Source organism: Nyctereutes procyonoides, unplaced genomic scaffold (assembly GCF_905146905.1).
Source record: "Nyctereutes procyonoides isolate TBG_1078 unplaced genomic scaffold, NYPRO_anot_genome, whole genome shotgun sequence".
In the NCBI taxonomy this organism is placed as follows: domain Eukaryota; kingdom Metazoa; phylum Chordata; class Mammalia; order Carnivora; family Canidae; genus Nyctereutes; species Nyctereutes procyonoides.
Genome location: NW_026575049.1, coordinates 24,971,914 through 24,998,028, shown reverse-complemented (window position 1 = coordinate 24,998,028; position 26,115 = coordinate 24,971,914). Strand labels below are relative to the sequence as shown.

The window sequence follows — 26,115 nt, the reverse complement described above, 5'->3', positions numbered from 1 at the left end:
ACAAAATCTGTGGCTGTCTCCTCAAGGTGTTCTGCTATACTAACCAAAGCATACAGCCTAGTCAAACAGTAGCACATTAAATGCTCTAGTAGCCTTTCTGTCTCTTTTTTAAATGTACATAAACATTTAAATGTAAATGTAATTATTTTATTTAAATGTAATTATTTAAATGTATTTTATTTAAATGTAATTATTTTAATTTACATTTAAATGTAAATGTAAATTATTTTTACATTATTTTCCTGTCAACACTGAAAGAAAGCAAAGATTTTATACTATAACTATATATATATATATATATACACATTATATAATTAAATAATATATATATTATATATACTATATAACTATAACTCTTTGGAGGCTTTTCTTATATTCCAGAACTAATATAACATTTTCTTCAGGTTCCTAAGTGTATACCTTTATTCTTTATAGATATAGGCCAAATTTTTCAAGATGCTACTAAAAATATTTTAGTGGGTTTTTTTTTCTTTTCCTTTCTCTTTTTATTATTATTATTTTTTAGTGGAAGGGCCACTGACTGAAAGATGATTTTCTAGGGGCTCCTGGGTGTCTCATTCCGTTGAGCATCTACCTTCAGCTGTGGTCAAAATCCCAGGGTCCTGGGATGGAGCCCCACATTGGGCTCTCTGCTTAGTGGGGAGTCTGCTTCTCTTCTCTGACCTTTCTCCGTGGCCATTTGGTTTGTCTCTCTCAAAAATAAATGGATAAAATCTTTTTTTAAAAAAAGGGGGAAAAAAGATTCAGGCTTCTGGATGGCCCAGTCAGTTAAGCATCTACCTTTGGCTTAGGTCATGATTCTGGGGTCTTAGGATCCAGTTCTTTATCAGGCTCCCTGCAAGCGGGGAGTCTGCTTCTCCCTCTACCCTTCCTCCCTGCTCATGATCTCTCTCTCTCTCTCTCTCCCCCCAATATATAAATAAAATCTTAAAAAAAAAAAATGACTTTGTAACCGTTTCTCTGTTCTACCCTAGATGGCCCTCTTCCTGACCCATCTATGATCCGTGGCAGTGTGCCAAACCAGATGATGCCTCGGATAACTCCACAGCCTGGTAAGTTATGAAAGAAATCCATGTATTTAATTAACCATGGTGTTGTTGTTGTTGTTGTTTTTAAAGTAAGCTCCATGCCCAATATGGGACCCTGAAATCAAGAGTGCCATGCTCTACTGACACCAGCCAGGTGTCCCAACCATGGCTTTTTAAAACAGTCTCTGGGGCGCCTGGGTGGCTTAGTGGTTGAGGATCTGCCTTTGGCTCAGGTCATGATCCCAGAGTCCTGGGATCAAGTCCCACATCAGGCTCCCTGTGGGGAGTCTGCTTCTCCCTCTGCCTATGTCTCTGCCTCTCTCTGTGTCTCTAGTAAATAAATAAATAAAATCTTAAAAAAAAAATAGTCTCTGGTGTACTACAAAATTATTCCTGCCACCTTGATTCCTGCCTCAGGCCAGCAGCATGTATCATGATAACCTACGAGATCAGAACACGTTTTGGAGTTAGAGCCCAAGGAGAGAGGAAGGGAGAGAAGGAGGGGTATAGAGCACAGGTTGGCTGGCAGGTCAGGTAGAAAGCCATGAAATGATCAAGCATCCATTTAAAAACAGCTGGTCCAGGAACACCTGGGTGGCTCAGGCGGTTAAGCATATGTCTTCAGCTCAGGTCATGATCCCAGGGTCCTGGAATCGAGCCCTGCCTGCATCATACTCTCTCTGCTCAATGGGGAGCATGCTTCTCCCTCTCCCTGCCATTCCCCCTGCTTGTGTTCTCTCTCTCTCTCCCTGTTAAATAAATAAAATCTTGAAAAAATTATAAAATAAGATAAAAATAATTTTTAAAAAATAACTGGCCAAGATTAATTTTATTCCAAGAATTTGTGTTAATTAAGTGTCCTTGTAGCTGAGAATGAAACCAGTTCATTCACAGTTAAAAGCAGGTTCCTTGGGGATCCCTGGATGGCTTAGCAGTTTGGTGCCTGCCTTCGGCCCAGGGCGTAATCTTGGGGTCCCAGGATTGAGTCCCGCATCAGGCTCCCTGCATGGAGCCTGCTTCTCCCTCTGCCTGTGTCTCTGCCTCTCTCTCTCTGTGTCTCTCATGAATAAATAAAATCTTTAAAAAAACACACACACAAAAAAAGGTTCCTTTATTTGTCCTGATAAAATGTTACAGAATAAGAATTCATTCTAGCTCTCCAATTCCATGAAGGTATTCAGACCTAAAATTTTGTACTCCTAGGTTTGAATCAGTTTGGCCAGATGAGTATGCCTCAGCCCCCAATTGGACCCCGGCAAACCTCTCCTCTTCAGCACCATGGACAGTTAGCTCAGCCTGGAACTCTCAACCCAGTAAGTTTGACATCTTTGGGCATCTTGGCCTTTACCTAACATTGAAAAATCCTTTTTGTTTCTACTTTGTCAACAACAAACGAACCTTACAGTCGTTTAAATAGCTAACTATAAGTGATTAAACTTTAAGGTTGATTTTTCTTCTGTAATTCTATTGTATTTGGCCCTTATACATGTGATAAATGATTATATATGTATTTTAGAGATGAGAATAGTTAGATTTTTTAAAGTGGAGTAGGAGAAAACTAAAACCTTATGCCACAATTAGGTAGTAAATACTATAATCCCTAATTTTCATCTATCTCTATTACCTATAAATTGTTTTTTAGAAATTTATCCTACAAAATAATCACTAAGGTACCAAAAGGCTGTAATTTGGAGAAAATTCATGTTAAGGATCTTGTGTATACTCTATTTTGAAAAAAGGCCATATCCTGAATGTACAGTAGGGGGTTCATTATGGTTAAATAATGGTACATTTGTAAATTGGAATGCTCTATAAGCATTTCAGAACTTACATGGTGGCATAAAAGCTGTTTACAGCTTTAAATGAAAAACCAAGTTTCTGAAGTATATGTGTTATAATCCAATGTAGTTAAGAACTCCATTTTGGGAGTTGTCTAGCATAGTGTCGTGGCAGCAGACTGCCATGTTTATAAGATAAATTATCTTTCTTAGATTATGAAATTTTTGGCCTTTGGTATTCTGTAATTCCTTTCTCTGTTAAAGGCCTATAATTTTAGAAATGAAATATAATAATCATCAAGATAAAGTACAATTCCACTAGAGAGTGCCCTCATGTCCCCTTCTACTCAGTGCCTATCCCCTTTAGACAACCAATACCTTGAGTTCTATCACCATGTTTTTCAACTTCATATAAGTGGAATTACTCAGATGTACTTTTGTGTTTAACCTTTTTGGCTTAGCATAATGGTTTTGATGTGATCTACTTTGTTGATTATGGCAGTAATTTGTTCTTTTATTGCCAATATTCCATTTTGTGAGTGTGCCAGAATGTGTTTATTTTTTGTTATTGATGAACACGTTGATTGTTTCTAGTTTTGACTTTTGCTAATAAAAGCTACAGTAAACACTTTTTCACCCCTCTCCAAAAAGAAATGTAACAATCCTCAAATATTTGTGGACCATGAATGCTACCAAGTTCAGCCACAACTTTTTTTTTAAGATTTTAATTGTACCAAGTATACAGTCTTACAGTTTGTGCTATTATAATATCATGAAATAAGCAGACCTCATAAAGGTGTAGTTCACTGTCACTTAACAGTGTGCAAAGAGCAGTTATCTCTGTACCTTGTCAGGTGCATTTGTGTATCAGGAGAATTGGTTTGTCTATAAGCTCCTGGAATTGCTTTAGAGTAGGTTTGAGTCGGGCATAAATCCTGGCATCAGAGTCCAGGGGTTGAACGCTTTCTTCTTTTCCTACCCTGCTTTCCCCTCAGCAGAGCTAGAGCAGTTGGTGATTCTAACTATAGTAGAATAACCATAATGAAGCAATTGGTGCTCTGTGTTATGTGTTTTTTTGTTTTGTTTTGTTTTCTCCTTTCCCTATGCAGCCGCAGCCTATGGGCTATGGGCCTCGCATGCAGCAGCCTTCCAGCCAGAGCCAATTCCTTCCCCAGACTCAGTTCTCAACACAGGGGATGAATGTAACGAATATGCCTTTGGCTCCGACTGGCGGCCAAGCACCAGTGTCTCAAGTAGGTCTCACAGATGGGTTTTGTTTCGTTTTGTTTACTTGTTTTTGTGATTTTTAAATGTCTCTCGATACAGGTTTTTACAGGAAAAAGTGGCAGCAAATAATCGGTGAAAATAGATGATTTTTAAGTTTTAATAAGAGCAGTTATTGGAAAGGATGCCTGGTTGAGTGTCTGCCTTTGGTTCAGGTCATGATCCCAGGGTCTTGGGATTGAGTCCCACATTGGGCTCACTGCAGAGAGCCTGCTTCTCCCTCTGCCTATATCTCTGCCTCTCCTGGTGTGTCTCTCATGAATGAATAAATAAGATCTTTTAAAAAAAGGTAAAAAGAGCAGTTACGGACATAATGGTACTCTGAACATGAAGAGATTATTTTGTGACATAGCAGTGCTGCTAATTGTTACAAACTAGGAAAGAGATTAAATTGATAGTTGTAACCATTTTTTTATAGTATTGAATGCTTCCTAAAATGAAATCTTAAGAGCTATAGTGCAGAAGAACAAACTGTGGCTCAAGAGAGCAAAGCCAGGCAGAAAATACTGTGTTCTCCACTGTCCTGTGCCCCTGCAGTGGCTGAAGCCATTCTGGTGAACTTTTTTTCTGAAGCTATGCCCCCAATAACAGGATATTTGACACATTTTGAAAAGGAAGCATATTGCATATAGTCTGGCTGTGTAAATATTTCTTTTGTGTTCTGAATTGCCATCTTATTCTGTTTCTCATTACACAGGCACAAATGTCCAGTTCTTCCTGCCCCGTGAACTCTCCTATAATGCCACCAGGGTCTCAAGGGAGCCACATTCACTGTCCCCCTCTTCCTCAATCAGCTCTGCATCAGAATTCACCCTCCCCGGTACCTAGTCGCACCCCCACGCCTCACCACACTCCCCCAAGCATAGGGGCTCAGCAGCCACCAGCAACAGCAATTCCAGCCCCTGTTCCTACACCTCCAGCCATGCCACCTGGGCCACAAACCCAAGCTTTACATCCACCTCCAAGGCAGACACCCACACCACCACCAACGCAGCTTCCTCCTCAAGTTCAGCCTTCACTTCCTCCTGCTCCTTCAGCTGACCAGCCACAGCAGCAGCCTCTCTCACAGCAGAGTACAGCAGCGTCTGTTCCCACCCCGACGGCGCCGCTGCTGCCCCCGCAGCCTGCAACTCCAGTAAGCACAGACTTACTTGGGTTTGGGGGAATCTTTTCAAATTGTACTGTAATGTTAGATTATTTATATGCCAGTTCTGTTCTATATTGTGTTGTCTCCCCAGTTAAACTAGAATCTCTTTGTAGTTAGGGACTTTCCTTTCCTTCCTATTCTTTCTTCCCATTATAGTACCTAGCATAGAGGGAGCTCAAAGATTCTGTTTAGGTCTGATACTGACCATCGTATCTTTTGAATTGTGTTCTGAGACTTGAAGGCATATAAGCAGGGTGACAAGGGGTAAGAATCCATAGTATGTTTAGTACACCACGTAAATTTTCCATTTATGTATAATTTCTTTCAAACTGAGCTGTGGAATACTTGAGAGTGAATGAAGAAAACTATAGGTTTATGAATGACTGTGGTCCTAAGGTTGAAAATCAGGACCTAAGATGAGAAAAGTATAGGCCTGGAACAGTCAGTAGCTTCCTTGTGAGAGGCTCATTATGTACATAGGAGAAATCCAAGTTCACATCTAATAGTTGCATCCTTACTAATAGAATTCTCAATAGAATTCTCTATGTCAAGGCTCAGGACTTTTTATTTGCTCACTTATATTTTATTTCTGTGTCATGTTGGTGAACAGAGAAATCCCTTGAGTCAATAGCTACTTCATAAAACATCATAAGTTAGCAACTGGTTCATCCCAGCCTCTGATACGCAAGAAATAGAGTGCAGAAAGGAAACTTTTGTGTTTAGGGTAGTTCCTAAAAATACTAGCTACTCATGAGGTTTCTTATCGGATGACTTAGGAAAAAGAGATTGCTAGTTATCCCATTAGAATGTCATGATTCAAAACAGTTACTCAGTGTGGGAGTTCATTATATGCTCTCTACTTTTTCTATACATTTGCAGCTTTTCCCATCAGAAACTTAGTCAATCCTTATTTTCTTTGTTTCTCCTCTGAGGCAGTCATCTCTAAGACCCCACCCCTCACACATTGCACACAGCTAGTGCAGAAACTGGCTGTCTTTCCTGTGTATAGTCAGCCAGCCAGTGTTTGCAAGTCCTCAAGCTCCTGTGCTGAAGCACAGTTTACTTCAAGGACATGAAATAGTCCAAGTATGAGAAAGCACAATAAATGAATATAATGATTCAAGTCCAGAGATAGAGGGTAAATGATGCTGTCCTATTGTGGAGCTTAAACTCTGGTTGTATCATTGGCAAACTTTTTGTTTTTTCCCTTTTTCTGCCCAGCTTTCCCAGCCAGCTGTAAGCATTGAAGGGCAGGTATCAAACCCTCCATCCACTAGTAGCACAGAAGTCAATTCTCAGACCATTCCTGAGAAGCAGCCTTCACAGGAAGTGAAAATGGAGGCTAAGATGGAAGTGGATCCACCAGAACCAGCAGATACTCAGCCAGAGGATATTCCAGAGGTGAGAGCAGGGCAAGGACTGCTGTTGGTTAGGACCTCAGTCTAGGAACCAGTTTAGCATTCTGATAATTAGGTCTCATTTCATTGATTTCCACATGAGGAAGGGTCTTTAGATATGTCCACAGGACAGAGTAAATAAGATAATGATCTTGTTGCTTTCTGGTGGCAAGTCTTTGGAATACTAAAAATGTTGTCCTTGTCTTTCAGACTAAAGCAGAGGACTGTAAAATGGAACCTACAGAAACAGAAGAAAGAGGCACTGAATTAAAAACTGAAACAAAAGAGGAGGAAGACCAGCCAAGTACTTCAGCTACCCAGTCTTCTCCAGCCCCAGGACAGTCAAAGAAGAAGAGTAGGTCTCTTAGGCTCTCTGTTCCTAGAGGCTAGGGGAAAAAAAGAAAACTTTGAGTAGAATGGGATCAGGCTTCTTAGGTTTTAGAAATTGACTTTAATGTGATTTCATTAAGCTTAGTGTCCTTTTGGCTTGATATCTTAGTTATACTAATGTTGGAGAAGACTGTTTCTTTTTTATAGGTCAATTTCCTTCCTGCAGTCATTGGGTCAGTTATGCCCATGATTTCTTCAGGGTTGGGTGGTTAACAACTCCTCAAAATTATCTTTTTTTCAGAGGAGAAAAATTGTTACATATCCTTAACTCAAATGCAGGAAATATTAGCAGTGATAATAGTACTGTTTATGGTTAACCTCCTGCCCACTAGGCATTGCCGCTTGCATTGTCTCATCTAACTGAACAACAACTCTAGTTACTGGTCCCTGTTTTATAGGCAGGGAAAACCTCATGCTCAGCACAGTTAAGTAGCTTGTCCCAGCTTATTACTAATCTCATCAATGAGCCCAGGCAGGCTGATTCAGAGTCTGCTCCCAACCAACTCTTAAATATTAATGAATCCAGTCGAGCAAGCAGCTCTGCTTAATACAGAGTGTTAAACTCTCATTAGTTGTTTAATTCCCACAAAAATTGACTTACCAACTAGGTTGGGACTAGAACTTCTTGTGACTCTAGTGATGCATTTGTGGCACAGGTAGGACTTCTCTCAAGGGAGGAGTGTGCTGGCTCCTAAAGATGGTATATATAAAGGTGTTCCGTTAAATATAATGCAGTTTAAAATGTTGAGGTTAAAAAAAAAATTTGCATTTAAATGAGGTTTCTATAATTGAGGTGTCATTTTAATATAGGCCGCAAGAAACCTAATCTTACTAGGAATCTGTCTTGTAAATAGCTAATTTCACAAATTCAAATTTTGTTTCTTATTAGTATAATCAGATATGAAAAACAAAGTATCCTTGCCCATCTGTTCTTTTTTTTTTCCCCCATGGTCATCCACACCATGAAGTGAACAATAAAGTACTAACAAATACCCTTCCTGAAGATAAAAATTAATTTATAAATAGAATAACAAGCCTCTGCTGAGAGTGTTTTAAAGCTCAAAACTGCCAAAACCTTAATGTATAGCTTCTTAAATAATAGCTAAAATTAATTCCATTTGGGATACACTAGCAATTCTTTCCTGACCTTTAGGAAACATATTAAGAACACACTGGAATGAAATTTGGTCAACTGAGTCCATTGTTTCAGCAATAACAATTTAGTTCTCTCTTTGTTTAGACTTAAACCTGACATTAGACTTAAACCTGACATTTGCCATTAAGATAATATGTCCTCTTCCTTAGCTCTAAAACACCATGCTAAATTTAATGAAGGACTCTTCTCTTCAGGGGTTCTGATTGCTTTAGCATTAGGACAATACCAGGTCTAATTTCTGACTTGTTAAATACTGTTCTTATTAATGAGGACTTTTTTCTATTCGTGTTTGACAGTATCTCCCCCACCCCTAGAATGTTTTTTTGACAAGTTTCTTCATAAATTTATGGAATGTTTAGGATTCTGTTTCTACTTGGTCAAGACTGAATCTTAACTGAATTTTATCTTGAATGAATTTCTGAAAAATTAGCTGAGCCATGAAGGATGTTTAAAACTGACTAGACCTGGTGTTCTAAAGTCATTATGAGACAGACCAGGAATTAGAAATAATAGCGTGGGGCAGCATGGGCGGCTCAGCGGTTTAGCACTGCCTTCCGCCCAGGGCATGATTCTGGAATCGCGGGATGGAGTCTCACGTCGGGCTTCCTGCATGGAACCTGCTTCTCCCTCTGCCTGTGTCTCTGCCTCTCTCTTTCTCTGTCTTATCAATAAATAAATAAAATATAAACAAACAAATAAAAGTGTGTCTTAAGTGATACCTCCATGGAGACAGTGTAGGCAGATCTTGTTTTGTGGTTCATGAGATAATTTTATAGTTTTACATTGAGCATTTTCTTCTTTTGCTTAGCTGAAAACTAATTTCAAATGTGCTCTTAAGTTTTCAAGCCAGAAGAGTTACGACAGGCACTGATGCCAACATTGGAGGCACTTTACCGACAGGATCCAGAATCCCTTCCCTTTCGTCAGCCTGTGGACCCTCAACTTCTAGGAATCCCTGTAAGTATGTGGTGGTACTTTTGTTTTTGTTGTGGTGGTGGTTTGTTATTTTTGTTGTTGTTGTTGTTAGCTTCATTCAGATTAATTCACATGTTATCGAGGACACCCATTTAAACTAGTTTAATGCTTTTTGTGTATTAACAGAATTGTGCAAATATCACCAGACAATTTTGGATCATTTTCATCACCCCCAAAAGAATTCTCATGTCCATAAGCAGTCATTCCCATTTCCTCCCTCATCCAACCACTAGTCTACTTTTATCTCTATGGATTTGTTCATTCTGGACGTTTCATTAAATAGAATTAAATAGTATGTGATTCTTTAGGACTGACTTCTTTCAAGGTTCATCCATATTACAGCATGAACTAGTGTACTTCATTCATTTTTATGGCCCAGCAATATTCCATTTTACCTCAAGGTACAAAATACCTCAAGGGTTTGAGGTCTATATTTTGTTTCTTTGGGGTATATACCAAGGGGTGGGATTACTAGGTCCTAGGGTTTATTTACTTGGTAGACAAGATGGACCAAATTAGCTTCATCTGTTTCTAAAGTTGCCTTTAGGGATGCCTGGGTGGCTCAGTGGGTGAGTGTCTGCCTTTGGCTCAGTTCGTGAGCCTGAAGTCCTGTGATCAAGTCCTGCATGAAGCTCCCCAGAGGGAGCCTGCTTCTTCTGCCCCTCTCTCTGTGTGTCTCTCATGAGTAAATAAGTGAAATCTTTTACAATAAAAAATAAAGTTGCCTTTATACACCAGGCTGCTGGCAGATTTCACTTGAGGCTTCCAAGTGGTATTGGATAAGGCACTGGAGTGTTTACAGAGGCACACTCCATTAGGAACTTTTTTTTACTATATTTTTCTGTGGCCTTAGATCTCTGATGTTCACTAGGCTTAGTTTTCTCATCAGTAGGCCCTTTTTAGTACTAAAATGTTGAGTGCTGTATGACTTCTTAGTCTTTAAATGGATCGCATGTACACTATGGTAAAGTATCTGGGGTTTCAGTAGATGATTAGCTTACTGTCTGAAAAGTCTACACAGTAGCTCTTATTTCTGCTCTTTGAGCTGCTTCATATCTCTGTAGACTAGTAATTTAAAGAAATAATGAGGGTGCCTGGGTGGCTCAGTCAGTTGAGTGGCCAAGTCTTGATTTCTGCTTGGGTCCTGGGATCCAGCCCCCTGTGTGGCTTGTGCTCAGCAGGGAGTCTACCTGAGAATTTTCTCCTGCCACTGTCCCTCTCCCAGTTAACATACTCACTCGTGTGCTCTTATGCTCTCTCTCTCAAACCTTTTTTTTTTTTTAAAGTGATGAAAATCAGTCAATTTCTTGGACATACAGTCAGATCAAAGACCCAGCTTTCCTGGAAAACTAATGATGATAATAGGAAGACACACCATCTTCCTTAAAATATATTAAGACTTTGGGATAATGTTGCTTGGTGTCACTTACCTTCTAGGATTACTTTGATATTGTGAAGAGCCCCATGGACCTTTCTACCATCAAGAGAAAGTTAGACACTGGACAGTATCAGGAGCCCTGGCAGTATGTGGATGACATTTGGCTTATGTTCAACAATGCCTGGTTGTATAATCGAAAGACATCACGGGTATACAAATACTGCTCCAAGCTGTCTGAGGTCTTTGAACAAGAAATTGACCCAGTAATGCAAAGCCTTGGATATTGCTGTGGCAGAAAGGTAAGGAATTTTTGCACAGATAAGAACTACTAAAAACTTGACTAATTAGAATCCTGAATCATCAGATTGTGAACTCGTCTGGAGTAGGACTTTAGATCTTTTCCACCTGTGGGTACACAGTGCCCCTGGCATGTATTGGTTTTCCTGTGCATACCAGTTCACATGGAGCTTGTCTAGTCCTGTGGAGTTTTTTTGCTTAGTGGTTGAAGAACATAACTGCTAATCTCACCTTAGAGTTGGTGAGCTCATACAGTATAGTCGTCCCTCATCTGTGGGTTTCCGTCAAACATGATCGGAAAACACATGATTTGCCTTCTGACATATTGGCAAAAGGTCAATAGCCTTCGTGCTATGTTACAATACCTACATCATTCACTACACTTAATCTCATGACCTAGGCACCATATCATCTATTATCACAAAAAGGGTGGTATAGTATAGTGATATTTTGAGAGAGGCCATAATCACAGAACTTATTACATTATATTGTTATAATTATTCTATTTTATTACTAGTTCTTAATCTCTTGCTATTCCCAGTTTAGAAGTTAACTTTACCATAAGTAGGTATGTATAGGAATAAACATGATCTAGGGTTTGGTACCATCCAGGATCATAGGCACCCACTAGTGGTCTTTGCCTGTGGATAAGTGATTGTCACTGTAAACCAAAATGGTTTTAGTTCTGTGTGTGCTCTTAGAAACTGAATTAGCCCATTATATAAATGAGAACTAAGAATTTTATTTGATTTACCATTAAGAATATTCTAGCTTGTTTTTCAGGACTGTGTAGTATTTAACAAATGGTTTCTATTGCAGTTGGAGTTTTCTCCACAGACACTCTGTTGCTATGGCAAACAGTTATGCACAATCCCTCGAGATGCCACTTACTACAGTTACCAGAACAGGTAAGCACGACCATGTGTGGATCGTGGTCCTCAAATCCGTGTGTCCAGGGACTGCATGCGGAAGGACCAGCACACATACATTCATGGTTCGTGTACCTTGCTTGAAAACAACTGTAGAGCACAAGTTCTGGTCTTAGCATTTTGCTTTCATTTGCAGGATCAGTGCAGTTTTCTAGCAGAACGTAGCCTTGTCAGTTGTCTGGCCCCTTGTTTTTATAAGCTAGGAGCCCAAGTCCTTGGGAGATTAAGCACCTTTGTTGAGTTGGTGGCATAGATGGGATTACACCCAGCCCCCACTTCTCTTTCTCCTGTCTTTTAACAGCTTACCACACAGTCTAAAGCACACTGAGAAAAATTTTTAAACAAATTAATCTTTTATTGTCATGAGATTGGCTGCTGTCCGTCTCCATCCCAAAAACTATCCAAAAAACTTTTAACCAAAAGTCTGTTAGCTGTCTCACGGAACATTTTGGGAAATGTTCCATTTTTGTGTGCAGCCTATCCCTAAGTCATTCTTCTCAGAGCATATGAAAACAGAGGATTTAAGAGTTTTTGCTTTGCCTTTGTTAAGCAAATAAGGATCATCTCCAAAAATAGGTCTGCACCAGACTATTACTTAAAAAGACTTGAATATGACAGTAGTTGTTAGAGTTTTAATATATTAGGCACTCTGCCTTATTTTCTCCTGACCAAACAATGGCTGTAATCACACAGGTGGCATTCATTAATCTATCTTAACCATGATCTGTCTCCTATTTTCAGTAATCAGCCTACAGTATGACTTGTGAGGATGTTTACTTGGGGCTGAGACACTCATAAACAAGGGTGGGCAGTTAATATACTTTAATAAAACCAAGCCCATGGTGGTGGTTTTTGCTGAACTTGTGTGCTGCAGTTGCATTTCTAGCTTTGAAAAAGTCACTTAAACTTTTTGTTTACAAAAAGTTAGGTGTACTCTTCTAATGCTTTGTTGTAATCATTAGAATCCACAGTTTATCACTCTTAATACCTAGGAAAAGTGAATCTCCGGTTGTTAAAAGCGCTTACGTTAAAAAAACATGTAACAATTGGCATGAAACTTTTCTCATGCTGCAGTCTTGACATTTATACCATTTTTGTATTTTTAACATCAGTCTCCAGTGTTTGTAATCTTTATACCTAAGGAACATGTAATCATTGTGCCTGCACACACCACTGCTTTTCTTTTGCCTTTTAAACTGTCAGTTGATGGCAGAAATCAGTATTTAAGCATTGAGCAGATTTTTCACTGGAAAAACAAATTTTTTCAAGTTATCTCTTAAGATCAAAGAGAAATTTTGTGTGTTTTTTTTCAATCCAGGTTGTTTTTAGGTGATTGCTTCCTAGTTCTGTATCCATAGTGGATTTTTTATGATCTATTTTGTTGTTGGCAATGGGGAGAAGTGTGTGATTGCTGTTTCAGTAAGAGCAGCAATTCTTCTCTCTCTCCGGTATATTTATCCTTCTTCCTTTTGATTATTTGCATCAAGTAGCATTAATTACTAAAATGAAAGTTTGTAGGTCTATGTAAGTGAAACTTTTTTGTTTTATTTGCTGTAATCATTTGCTACTTGTGATCCCATTTGAGATATTTAATGCTAATCTGTGCTTTGCCTTGGCTTTCTGCTTTGTGTTGTCTTGTCTTGCTTTTATGTTTTTTGTTGTCCTGCAATCCCTCATTTCTTCGTTTGTTTTGTGTTTTTTTTTTCTCCCTCATGCTTGTCGTTGTCTGCACTTGGCTTTGATTGCAAAAAACAAAAAACAAAAAACAAAAAAAACAAAAAACAAACCCAAACTGTGGGGCCCATAAATCTGCATCATTGAATGTCCTTGTCGCCGTTGATGACCTGCTCTCTGCTCCCGTCCCCCTCCTTGGCCTGCTGTGATTGGTGGCTTCGTTGCTTGGCTTGGGCTGTGTTGTGTGAACGGAACAGTTCACCCCAGTATGGCCTTCTTGCCGACAGGTATCATTTCTGTGAGAAGTGTTTCAATGAAATCCAAGGGGAGAGCGTTTCTTTGGGGGATGACCCTTCCCAGCCTCAAACGTAAGTAACTGCATTATTTTGGAAAGTACTGTCTTGGTTTGTTGTGAAGTGATTATGCTTAAGCTTCTAAGTGATCTTAGATTACACTACCAGTGTAATAGCTATTAGCCACATCTGACAAATTATTTAAATACAAATTCATTAAAAGGAAATAAAAATTCACATTTCACCTGCTCAGTAGACATCTGTTGATCATAGCTGCCATGTTGGTCAGCACAGAAAAAGAACATTTCTGTCACAGCAGAAAGTTTTGTCAACATAAGTGTAGGAATCGTATCAACACTGGATGCTCATTTCAGATAGTTCTTCTGTGAGCAGTCAGCTTTTCTCCTAAAAATTGAAAGGCTATAGTGCAAGTTAATAACTTTGTTATTAACTGTTTTTTAAGTTTGAGGGGAATTGAACAAATAACTACAGCCTTCTCCTGTAGGTTAACAGTAATTGAAATCACTATAATTGTTGAGTATCATTTCATATTAGGGGTTTCAGCACTTATTAGAGTGACCTACAAGACAGAGACTTAGTTGGGCTTTTGCAGTCTCACAAGCTCTTGCTGTAGGGTGAATGCCAGGTCAAATTTTCAAACATAGCCTAAATTGGCTAATAGTTTTTCTGATTGCTACGATGTAGTTAGACACTTTTTCATCAGGTGTTTACTGTTTAGGAAGAAAGAAGAACTATTTGGTGTGCTTTTAATATTCTTCAGCTCCTTTCCTGTTTTAACCTATAATAAACATGCAGTTAAGAACATTCTAGAAAGTGTAGAATTGTTACACTACTAATAAAAAAAAAATAGGGCTTCTGGGGGAAATGGTTAATTTTTTCCAAATGAAGTCTTGAGGTTGCACTTTTCCATCGGTCACCATTGAAATACAATGGAGTAGAGTAGAGTGCTGGTCTGAGGAGTTAATGTTGGGTTCCCTTGAGCCTTAAGGCGATTTCTGACCCTAGGCTGAATCAGGCTCTTAACTAGGTTCCCCTAATGTCAGGAAAGGAAGACAGCCTTAACACTGGTGCGGTTGAGTGGCATGCCACAAGATCTAAACCTTAGGACAGTACATCTCTTACACTGAAGACTATAGAGACCCCCTTCCAATTCTGCAGAATTAGAAGTGGGCCTGAGAGTTGGCATTACTGAAAAGCTCCCTGGGCTTTGCTTGCTGGTCTTCAGATATGGAGATGTCACAGTAGCCATAGTTGGGCCTCCTGAAGTTTATTCTAGGCAGAGAAGGTTAAGGTGTTAGTTTCTGTATTTGTGAGGCTATTAGCAATGTGTGAGGCTAGGTTTCGGGATAAGAGGCCATGTGAAAGTTTTAAAATTAATATTACAAAATAATTTTTACTCTTTATAAAATTACCTTTCTGGGTAACTATAAATAACCTGAAATACATATTTTTAAATATAAAATCTTTGACTAGACTGTCCTAAGAAATTAGTATTTTTTAAATAGTGGTTTAGCTCCTTCCTATACACCATCTTTCATAGCTCAGTCTAGGAACATTAAACTATTAAAAGGTATAAATATTAGAGGCACCTGGCTGTCTCACTTAGTAGAGTGTGGGACAGTTGACCCTCGAGGTAGTGAGTTCAAGCCCCATGTTGGGTATAGAGATTACTTTTAAAAAATAAAATCTTTAATAAAGAAAAAAAGTATAAATATCTAATACTAAAAGTAATAAGATTTTAAAAAGCACAAACTCATGTTTCCAGTTGTTGAGGTCCTGGGTTCTCCATTTAATAGATCTCCATTTAATATATCTCCATTAAATCTATATGGGAAAATAGATTTATTATAAAGTCCATTCCAAAAACATAGGCATTCCTTTATGTAAATATACATTTTTGGGGGAGCCAGGAATGGCTGTTTAATGTATCCTCAGTATCTTAGAAGATTTACATAATCCACTTTTACAAGAGTTGTTCCCTTGGTTAGAATAGTAGTCAGATTGCTCATCTTTCCATATCTCCTTTTCTCATTGTGTTCCTCTTTTCTCCATAGTACAATAAATAAAGAACAATTTTCCAAGAGAAAAAATGACACACTGGATCCCGAACTGTAAGTAGTTCCCATTGAATATATACTTTGATTTTACCTCTTTGTTTCATTCTCTTTGTTTGCATTACAAGTGGAATTTCAGCATAAATCTACACAAAATACGTGCAACATGAATGGCAAAAATGTGAAAGTCTGCATTACAGTTAATATTTATATTTCACTAAATCTATCTGGTAGTTTGGGCCCAAGTGAAGCCCTAGCCTACCTCCGCTCATTGTCATGTGTCCCGTCCTTGTTTCCTATGTTCCATCCCTGTTGTCCTGTTCATTTACAAACGTCTTCATACTCCACTACTTTGTAGTGAGGCCACTTAAGAGTGCTGAACTTAGCCCATATTCTGGGCACTCCTGGAATGGGTAGGATGGCACCAGACTTCTTTGGAAATTTAAACAACAGTGATCTTGCACTTTTTAAAAACAATTCCATTCTTTGGATGCGATCTTGGCTATCTTTTAAATTATCAGGAATCGGGAAATGTTGGGAAGTTTTGATTTGGTTAAAGTTTTTGTTTTAACCTTGACTTTTTGGCTTTTCATTCCAGGTTTGTTGAATGTACAGAGTGTGGAAGAAAGATGCATCAGATCTGTGTCCTTCATCATGAAATCATCTGGCCATCTGGGTGAGGCATTAGGATTTTTTCTAGACTTTTTCATCATCATGAATTTTAGCAAGTTTCTGTCTTTGCAATGATTTTATTATATTTTCAGAGTACTCTCTCTAAAAATTGTTCTAAGATTGGGAAGAAATAAAGTTCCTTTTTTAAAACATTAAATAAGGGACATCTCTGCGGCTCAGTTATTGAGCATCTGCCTTCGGCTCAGGTTGTGATCCTAGGTCCTGGGATTGAGTGCCACATTGGGTTCCCCACAGGGAGACTGCTTTCTCCCTCTGCCTATGTTTTTACCTCTCTCTGTGTCTCATGAATAAATAAATAAAATCTTTAAATAAATAAAACATTAAGTAAGCTAGCATCCCAAAATACAGGTCTTTCTCTTAATTTGCATGCCTGGTTTTAATATATATACAAATATTTTATTCTGTTTTTTAAAATTCTTTCATAATCGTTACACATCAAAAGTAAGTATTTTTGAAAGATTTATCAGTAGAGCTAAGAAATCTCTAGCACCTAGAAACTAGTAAAGAGGTGTTAGAAGGAATTAAATTTGCCATATTTTTAACACTTAAATAGGCTATAGTAGGAAAATTGGAAGATATGGAGGGTGTCCGTGGGGCAGCTCTGTTCTTACCTCTAAGAAAATGTCACGCTGTGAATGGTTTACTAAAAGGTAAAATGGGTTAGGGTTTGAAGTTTTGGAGGGGATGGACAGTAAGTTACATGACTATTGTCCAGTGAAAGAGTTTCATAAAAATGACTACATACAGATTTCAGTAAACAGGCTATTCCTGGGCCCTGTGTTCTGTTTCTGAATATTCTCCACATATTTACTTAAACTGCACATTATCAAAGACTTTGACAGAAGTAAGTGGACTTTTTGACAGAAGTAAGTGGACTTTTGTCCATTGTGAAACTTCTCTACTACTATGTATCTCCTTTCACTTTCTAGGAATGGGGTTGATCATAATTCTGTTCCAAGGTTGGGGATGTCTGTGCATGAAGTGATTTGTTAAGATGGGACCTGAGGGTGCCTGGCTAGTCAGTTGGAAGAGCATGTGACTCTTAACCTCTGGGTCATGAGTTTGAGCCCCACGTTGCGGGTAGAGACTACTTAAATCAATAACTGAAAAAAAAAAAACTGGAAAAAAAAAAAAAAGATGGGATCTTGACACTGTCTTTTGTTCTTTACTTTGATTGTTGATGGTTTGGAGGTCACAGGAAAGAGGTGGGTGGCTAATTAACACATTTCTAGAAAATAAGATGCAGGGGAAATCACAATCATTCGATATGTATCTGTTTTGTCTTTAGATATGCTTTTTTAGTGCTCTCTTTAAAGAGTTGGGTAAGAAGAATAGTTAAGAGACTTGCAGTGATTCTTGTAACTTAAGATGGGTCATTTGGTTAAGGAACTTTTATGTGGTCTCTAGTTTTTGTTAAGAAATTGTACCTAGGGATCCCTGGGTGGCGCAGTGGTTTGGCGCCTGCCTTTGGCCCAGGGCACGATTCTGGAGACCCAGGATTGAATCCCACATCAGGCTCCCGGTGCATGGAGCCTGCTTCTCCCTCTGCCTGTGTCTCTGCCTCTCTCTCTCTCTCTCTCTCTCTCTCTCTCTCTCTCTCTCTCTGTGACTATCATAAATAAAATTAAAGAAAAAAGAAATTAAGGGCAGCCCGGGTGGCTCAGCGGTTTAGCGCTAGCTTCAGCCCAGGGCCTGATCCTGGAGACCTGGGATCAAATCCCGCGTCGGGCTCCCTTCATCAAGCCTGCTTCTCCCTCTGCTGTGCTCTTGCTCTCTCTCTCTCTCTCTCTCGCTCGCTCGCTCTCTCACTCTCTTGGGAATAAACAAAATCTTTAAAAAAAAAAAAAAGAAATTGTACTTAATCACGCACATCCTTATATAATTGGGACAGAGAGAATGTATTAGTCCTACTCTCAAAACTTAACTGATTTACATTCCTGCCAGTAGGGATATATACTTTTGCCAGTGTGATTGTCCAAAAACTGAAATTCCTGTTTATCAGCCAGTTTATATGCCTTTGACATTTCCTCATGTTTTTTTGCCTGTTTTTCAATTAGGCTTTTTTATTAAGTCGTTGTTTTATATGTAGAGAAATATTTCTCCCAGGTTGTCTTTTGACTTTTAACTTGGTACATATATGTAGTAGATTTTGTTACTAGTACATGTTACCTTAAATGTTCATGTAACTGTGTAAGCAAAGTCTTGGTTTACATTTTAGATTTGTCTGTGATGGCTGTTTAAAGAAATCAGCACGAACCAGGAAAGAAAATAAGTTTTCTGCTAAAAGTAAGTTTTAATTTTACAAGTAAATCCTGGCAATACTTGCATTGAAGCATAGTTAAAAATAAACCATGCAAGAGGTGCGTGGCTTGTTCATTAGGAAGAGCCTGTGACTCTTGATTTCTGGGTTGGAGTTTGAGCTCCACATGAAGTGTAGAGATTACTTCAGGATTAGGATTTGAAATGTGCAGGATAGGTGTTCTTTTTCCTACATTTCTTCATATTTAGGGCATTCCTAATTGGGGCTGCATGTGGAAATATGTCCAGAATTGCCATCCCATCAGTGATTACCTCAATTTGGTCCAAACTTTTAGTTGGGGCCTCTTTCAGACCTATCTCACTTGGGTGGTTGGGGTAGTGGTAGTCAAAGATTGTATCCTGGGGTGCACCTGGGTGGCTCAGTTGGGCAGATGCCTTTGGCTTGGGCATCTTCAGCTTGGGCATGATCCCTGGGGCCCTGGGATTGAGCCCCGTGTGGAGCTCCCTGCTCTGCGGGGAGCCTACTTCTCCCTTTCCCTCTGCTCTTCTCCCTACTTGTGTTCTCTAGCTCTCTCTCTGTCAAATAGGTAAAATAAAAATCTTAAAAAAAAAAAAAGATTGTATCCTGTATACAGTTGAGATTATTGCATTATAATATTTGGTTTAATTTTGTGGATACCTTTGCAGTTTTTACTGACCTACAGATTGCTTTTTATTCCTATAAGGCTTCTCATAATATCCAACCATTGTTATTTTAAAATATTACTGCAATCAAGGCAAAGTGCATGTGGATGTTGTATTTTGTAACTTCTGAAATTAGAAGATTTTCCAAGTAAAAAGTTGGGTGGAAAACACCTAGAATTCACTACCATGTTTGCTTCAGCTGCGCATATACTAAAATTGGAATGATACAGAGATTTGTATAGCCCCTATGTAAGGATGGCACACAAATTCATGAAGTAGCTCCTATTTTTAAAAAATTGTTTTCAAGTATTGATCACATTGCTAACTTTTAACAAAATCAGGTTATCCTATTTGGATGGAGAACGCAAAAATGATATTTGATATTGAAGCTTAAGAGTTAACAATAATGTATTTGCACCTTGGCTAACTGCAGAACTTTTCACTTCTGCACTTCTAGGGTTGCCATCTACCAGGCTTGGCACCTTTCTGGAGAATCGTGTGAATGATTTTCTTAGACGTCAGAATCACCCTGAGTCGGGAGAAGTCACTGTTCGGGTAGTGCATGCTTCTGATAAAACTGTGGAAGTGAAACCAGGCATGAAAGCAAGGTATCCAATAATTTTCCCTTTTCTTCTCTTGTGGTTCTACAAGCACTTGACAGTTAACTGCTGATGATTCTGGTTTAACTGAGACCTCATGTTTTTCTCTCCAATCTGGATTATGTAGGTTTGTAGATAGCGGAGAGATGGCAGAGTCTTTTCCTTACCGAACCAAAGCCCTCTTTGCCTTTGAAGAGATAGACGGTGTTGACTTGTGCTTCTTCGGCATGCACGTTCAGGAGTATGGCTCCGACTGCCCTCCACCCAACCAGAGGTAGGACTTGGCCCGCTGCCTTCCAGTTGAGTGGGAGTTTGCAGTTCAATAGGCAAAAAGCATTGTGGGCAAGGAACTATTTGATGTGCTTGCTTTGGAAATGGAAATGCAAACTGTGTTCATAGTAATAAGGAGGGGGATACGAACAGCCTGAAATGAGAAGTGGGAAGCAGACTGTTTTTCAGAAAATGGGCTTAATTCTTGATTGTGTTAGGTGCCTTGCCTGGGAGATAATGTGAAAGAATGTCACACAAGTAAAGTTAGGATATGGTTTAGAATTTGTTTCCAGAATAGTATAAAGGCCAGAAAAGAATGCTACCAGAATACACTTGGATCCATAAATACTAATACACTATGCTTCAAGCACTGCTGGGTACTGAGGCTCACCAGACTCTCCTAAAGAGTGCACAGCCTAGTCATGTACTTAACTGTGACTGTGTGATGTGTATTAGAAATGAGGTGAAAAGAGCACAGAGGAGATTGTGTTTTTAGCCGTATTAGTAAGAACTCCTTATGTGACTTGACATGGTTTCTTTCTCCCCTCTTGATACAGGAGAGTTTACATATCCTACCTTGACAGTGTTCATTTCTTCCGTCCTAAATGCTTGAGAACTGCAGTCTATCATGAAATTCTAATTGGATATTTAGAATACGTCAAGAAATTAGGGTAAGCATAATGACAAATGCTATCTTTAAAAACAATGAGCTTAAACTAATTAAATTTTTAAATAATTACCACAGTGGCATTGTGGTGAAACTTAAAGCAGAGAGGTGACTTTGCTCCCTTTTCTCAGTGTTGCCAGTCGGACAGAAATGGATATTTTGACCATAGTCATACTTATCCCAGATTAGTTTTCTTTTGTTCAGTTAAGGTGTTAGGTACAGTTTGATTGGAAGGTTGGTACTCATTCAGGGCCAGAACCTTGAACTGCAGCTGACCCTCTCATACCTGGGTATCAGAACCAAAATAGACTAGGGTCTGGAAATACTCAAATTAGCCTGATTCTTTACCTTCAGGGTGTACGTGTGCTTGAGAACATTCACTAGCGCACCTTGCAAGTTCTTCCTTTTATCATTTAGCTTTCTTCCATTCCTTGATCCCTGTTGTTGGAATGGATCCATGTTCCTTTGCATTGTAGCTTTTCTTTTGTCTTCACATGCAAATTTGGGATTTGGGGATCCAGGGTTAATAATTTTTTTTTTATAAATTTTTTTATTTATTTATGATAGAGGGGGGGGGGGCAGAGACACAGGCCGAGGGAGAAGCAGGCTCCATGCACCGGGAGCCCGATATGGGATTCGATCCCAGGTCTCCAGGATCGCGCCCTGGGCCAAAGGCAGGCGCCAAACCGCTGCGCCACCCAGGGATCCCGGGGATCCAGGGTTAGCCTCTAAGAAGAACTAGGCAATGTGACACCCATTGTAAGTGCTGTAGGTTAGGCCTGAATCTGGCCTAAGAATTTCAATCTGATTCTGGGTTGTACACTTGATATTGTCTTAGAAAAAAAATCATTGGTTTCCATATTGACTCCACGTTGTAGCATTCTTTCTGGAATAGATGATAAACTTTTCTCTTGAATATTCCCCCTCTTTGTGTTGTTAGATATACAACAGGGCATATTTGGGCATGTCCCCCAAGTGAGGGAGACGACTATATCTTCCATTGCCATCCTCCTGACCAGAAGATACCCAAGCCCAAGCGACTACAGGAGTGGTACAAAAAGATGCTTGACAAGGCTGTGTCTGAGCGAATCGTCCATGACTACAAGGTCAGGAGGAATGGGGGGCGATGACTGATCCTGCAGCTCTGTATTCTGCTATTTGACTATCTTAACAAAAATCTTCTGTACTCCGTTTTTCAAACCAAGAAAAACTCAGTTTTAAATGTCTTAGATCAACAAATCTCTGTTTTAAAGATGTGATGAAAAACGTATTCTTAATAGCCATTCATGATTAGAGGGCATCTCATGATAAGAACTTGAACAGATAAGTTTCTTATCTTTTTTACTGCTGGGGAGAAAAGTAAGAACTGGATGTTTTCCCAGGCAGCAGAGCAGAGCAGCCTGTGGCCATGCAGTTTCCAGTATTTGTGGTTTGGGTTGTTTTGAACATATTTCTCAGTCAGGGGATGGGTGATGGGTACAAGGCAGGCATTCCTCACATTGTATTGCATTGTGTCATCAGCAATAGTAAAGGCTGCGGCGTGATTGATGGGGCCTGAGCCATCAGTCCTCACAGGAAGATGTCCCACTTGGCTTTATAAAGGCAGGTAACTTCCCTATCCTCACAGGCAGGGGAAAGACAGAACCAGAACCACTGACCTCAGACCTTGAGTTTTCACTGTTTAAGACTAAATGTCCCCTTGGGCCGTGGGGCTTAGGTATAAATCTCTCTGCTGCCTTTCTTTCAGAAGACATTATAATCCTTCAGGTTTCTTGTGTCTGCTAGCTGTGACTGCTTCTGAATGATAAATGCTTCTTTAAAAAAAAAAAATCCTACTTGTACCTGGGTATTTTCACAGGATATTTTTAAACAAGCTACTGAAGATCGATTGACAAGTGCAAAGGAGTTGCCTTACTTTGAGGGTGATTTCTGGCCCAACGTTCTGGAAGAGAGCATTAAGGAGCTAGAACAGGAGGAAGAAGAGCGAAAGCGAGAAGAAAACACCAGCAACGAGAGCACAGATGTGAGGGCTTTGCATTTTCCTTCCCAGCTTCCACCTTGATTCTCGAGTGTAATCTGCCATCAGGCTTCAACTTTTGACTTGGTCTTAAAGCTTTCGGTGTGAAAGAGCTTTATTTTTTATTATTATTTATTTTTTTTGGGGGGGGGGGAGAGCTCTTTAAATTGGTGAAGAAATAATTCTGTTTCAGTGGTTTTCAACCTTTTTAGCATCAGACCTCATTTTAACTGAAACCTTGGATTTCTGATAATGGAAAACAGAAGGAAACCCTGAAAAACTGATAGAAAACTAGCTACATAGAGCAGGAGGCTGGCAAAAGTACTTTCCATAAAGATTCAGATTGTGAATAATTGGGGCTTTTGTTTTTTTTTTTTAAAACACCACACCACTTTATAAGTGTACAGAGCATTCTGGGCCTTACAAAAACAGACCTAGGTCAGAGATTGCCAGGAGGTTTTGTGAGGAGGACATTCTGAGGAGCTTTTCCTGGTTAGTAATTTTCTGATAGCATAGCTGCAATGGTCTCCGTTGAGTCTGACCTAACTAAAGTCTCTCATAAGTAGCAGCCTGTTAAATTCTTCACGGTCTTGTAGTTTGAATTCATTGATTGTCTCTGCAAATTGCTTTGTTTTTTTTATAGTAGGCCCATAAAATTCTAGGATGTTCAATATTCCACTGTTCTACTCCTTGTTCCCTGTCCTCAAATCTGGAATAGGATGGATGCATCTGAGGAGTCTCCAAACTGTGGGGCTCTTCTAGCCAAAAAGCTAAGGCTGTTTTATTGAAGGGTCTTAGTGTAGGGATTCTTCCCTGGAAGAACACTAGTGCTGAAACCATAGTAAACAGTCTGCTATAAATACCAACTCAAATAGGTGAGTCTGTGACAAGAGGAGCTGGTAGAGGCATAAGCTGAGAATCTCTAGTTTCAAAGAAAAGGAGAGGGATCCCTGGGTGGCGCAGTGGTTTAGCGCCGGTCTTTGGCCCAGGGCGCGATCCTGGAGACCCGGGATCGAATCCCACGTCAGGCTCCCGGTGCATGGAGCCTGCTTCTCCCTCTGCCTATGTCTCTGCCTCTCTCTCTCTCTCTGTGACTGTCATAAAAAAAAAAAAAAAGAAAAGAAAAGAAAAGAAAAGAAAAGAAAAGAAAAGAAAAGAAAAGAAAAAAGAAAAGGAGAACCCTTCTACCATTAGTATTATTCAAATTACTTCGTAACAAAAATGTTAACATTTTCTTGTCCTCTCTGCTAACCTGCAGGTGACAAAGGGAGACAGCAAAAATGCTAAAAAGAAAAATAATAAGAAAACCAGCAAAAACAAGAGCAGCCTGAGTAGGGGCAACAAGAAGAAGCCGGGCATGCCCAATGTGTCCAATGACCTCTCGCAAAAACTGTATGCCACCATGGAGAAGCACAAAGAGGTACCATGTGGCCACTTAGGGTGGGAGGGGCAGGGAAGGAGGTCGGAAGCTGTCCACCATGGCTAGCATTTAAGATCCAAGCACAGCGTACCTTCTGAAGTTCAGAAGGAAAAAATCATTTGAGGGATAAGAAGAAAATTGCATAGCTTGAATAGGAGAAAAAAAACAGGCAATGATAGGGTTTCTCAGGTTGGCAGCTGTCACAAGTCTCATTGGTGTTGGATTGTCCCACGCATTAATGCATAAGCATAGTTTGTCCAACCCTCTTTGTAATCCTCAGGGTTTTTGAATTCTGGTGGGTGCCTCCCTTTGATATTATCAACAATTAATAATTATTAGCTATTTCAAGCAATGTTTAGCGTCACAAGATTCTGGCATAACAGAGGCACCTGGGTGGCTCAGTAGTTGAGTATCTCTGGCTCAGGTTGTGATCCCAGCGTCCTGGGATCAAGTCTCATATCAACCTTTCCGGAAGGAGCTGTTTCACCCTCTGCCTATGTCTCTGTCTCTCAGGGGAAAAAAAAAAAAAAATCTTTAAACGACAAAAAAAAAAAAAAAGATTGTGACATAACAGAAGGGTTGGGAAAGGTCCCTAGAGTCCATTACAATAAGCTTGACTTAAATTGTGGATATAGTCTCCAGACTTTGTTTAGTCTGAAGATTGAAGTAGTGGATCCCTATTGGGAATTAGAATCTAAGGTTGTAGATTTAGGTTATATTTGAGTATTGTCTTAGCTAGAGGGCAACATACAGTGGAAACAATCATGAGGGTTAGCGGTAGTAAAGATTTCCAAGGGAGTCACCAGATGGTTTTATTTGCCTCTATTTCAAATGAGTTGTTAGAGGCATTCGCCACTTGTTAGATTCAGTGCTTTCTTATGCATCAGATTTTCAAAATGGTCCTTGCTCTAGGAGTACTTTCATTGAGCCACAATATTATTAGGTCACACACACATCACAGTCCTCTCCTTGATGTTTTTAAACTCTTGGCATCTGTTCCAAGATGTGTCTACTCAGTGTGCTCCTGTGCCCTATGTTCTTTTTCTAGAAATAAGACTCATGTTTTATGTCAGTATTGCTGTCCAAGTATATTACAAGTGTTATTGCCAGTTTGCACAGATTGTCAGTCTCTGAGAACTGATAAAATATAGTGGTCAGTACAGCAGTTGCTCACAAGTTTCTGATCTCTTGAAGGTACCTTTGCATTTTTCAGCTTAGTAAGAGTTTACATTCATATATTAGTAAATGTAAAATAGGCAATACCAGCTTCCTGTCACAGCTTTACACTAATGTTTATGGGCCTTGATGGTGGTTGTATCTTTTCAAACTTCAGTGAATAAGAATTTTGTTTCTGTATCAAGGACTAAGAAGGTTTTGCTTTTTATCTTTCCCATCCCCACAAACTTTTTAACATTTGAAACTTTCTCTGAGTTGTGTAGTGGACCCCCTGTCATACCCTTCACTTAGGTTGACCAGTTAACATTTTGCTATATCCTCTTTATCTGTAGTTCAGCAAGCACCTTCTAAGAAAGACGACCACCTCTCCTTCACCACACTGTGACTTCACACTTAGGAGATTCCCCCACTATCTTATGTCTGGTCCTTGTGCTCCAGTCAAGGATTATGTGTCAGGTTGAGTTGTCTCAGTACCTGGCTTTCTTTTTTTTCATAATGTGGGCATTTT

The 26,115-nt window shown here is 39.4% G+C and overlaps 1 protein-coding gene and 1 non-coding gene across 3 annotated transcripts in view; both read left to right on the top strand.

The window, feature by feature from the left end:
* The window catches only part of EP300 (E1A binding protein p300), an 84,522-nt gene that overhangs the window by 53,855 nt on the left and 4,552 nt on the right, over nucleotides 1-26,115 (top strand). Inside the window, exons 11-29 of one of the 2 annotated variants that reach the window (XM_055328033.1) lie at nucleotides 996-1,073; nucleotides 2,253-2,362; nucleotides 3,937-4,080; nucleotides 4,809-5,246; nucleotides 6,480-6,659; nucleotides 6,866-7,010; nucleotides 9,040-9,158; nucleotides 10,614-10,853; nucleotides 11,671-11,759; nucleotides 13,742-13,822; nucleotides 15,823-15,879; nucleotides 16,421-16,498; nucleotides 18,734-18,801; nucleotides 19,916-20,066; nucleotides 20,185-20,331; nucleotides 20,885-20,998; nucleotides 21,935-22,100; nucleotides 22,853-23,017; nucleotides 24,270-24,431. In XM_055328033.1, the coding sequence (XP_055184008.1) occupies nucleotides 996-1,073; nucleotides 2,253-2,362; nucleotides 3,937-4,080; nucleotides 4,809-5,246; nucleotides 6,480-6,659; nucleotides 6,866-7,010; nucleotides 9,040-9,158; nucleotides 10,614-10,853; nucleotides 11,671-11,759; nucleotides 13,742-13,822; nucleotides 15,823-15,879; nucleotides 16,421-16,498; nucleotides 18,734-18,801; nucleotides 19,916-20,066; nucleotides 20,185-20,331; nucleotides 20,885-20,998; nucleotides 21,935-22,100; nucleotides 22,853-23,017; nucleotides 24,270-24,431 (2,732 nt within the window). The remainder of the gene's footprint in view (nucleotides 1-995; nucleotides 1,074-2,252; nucleotides 2,363-3,936; nucleotides 4,081-4,808; nucleotides 5,247-6,479; nucleotides 6,660-6,865; nucleotides 7,011-9,039; nucleotides 9,159-10,613; nucleotides 10,854-11,670; nucleotides 11,760-13,741; nucleotides 13,823-15,822; nucleotides 15,880-16,420; nucleotides 16,499-18,733; nucleotides 18,802-19,915; nucleotides 20,067-20,184; nucleotides 20,332-20,884; nucleotides 20,999-21,934; nucleotides 22,101-22,852; nucleotides 23,018-24,269; nucleotides 24,432-26,115) is intronic. The other variant, XM_055328034.1, reaches the window with a different exon arrangement.
* LOC129512277 (U6 spliceosomal RNA) lies at nucleotides 19,647-19,748 on the top strand. The gene has a single exon (XR_008665014.1). It is a non-coding gene; the product is annotated as a U6 spliceosomal RNA (small nuclear RNA).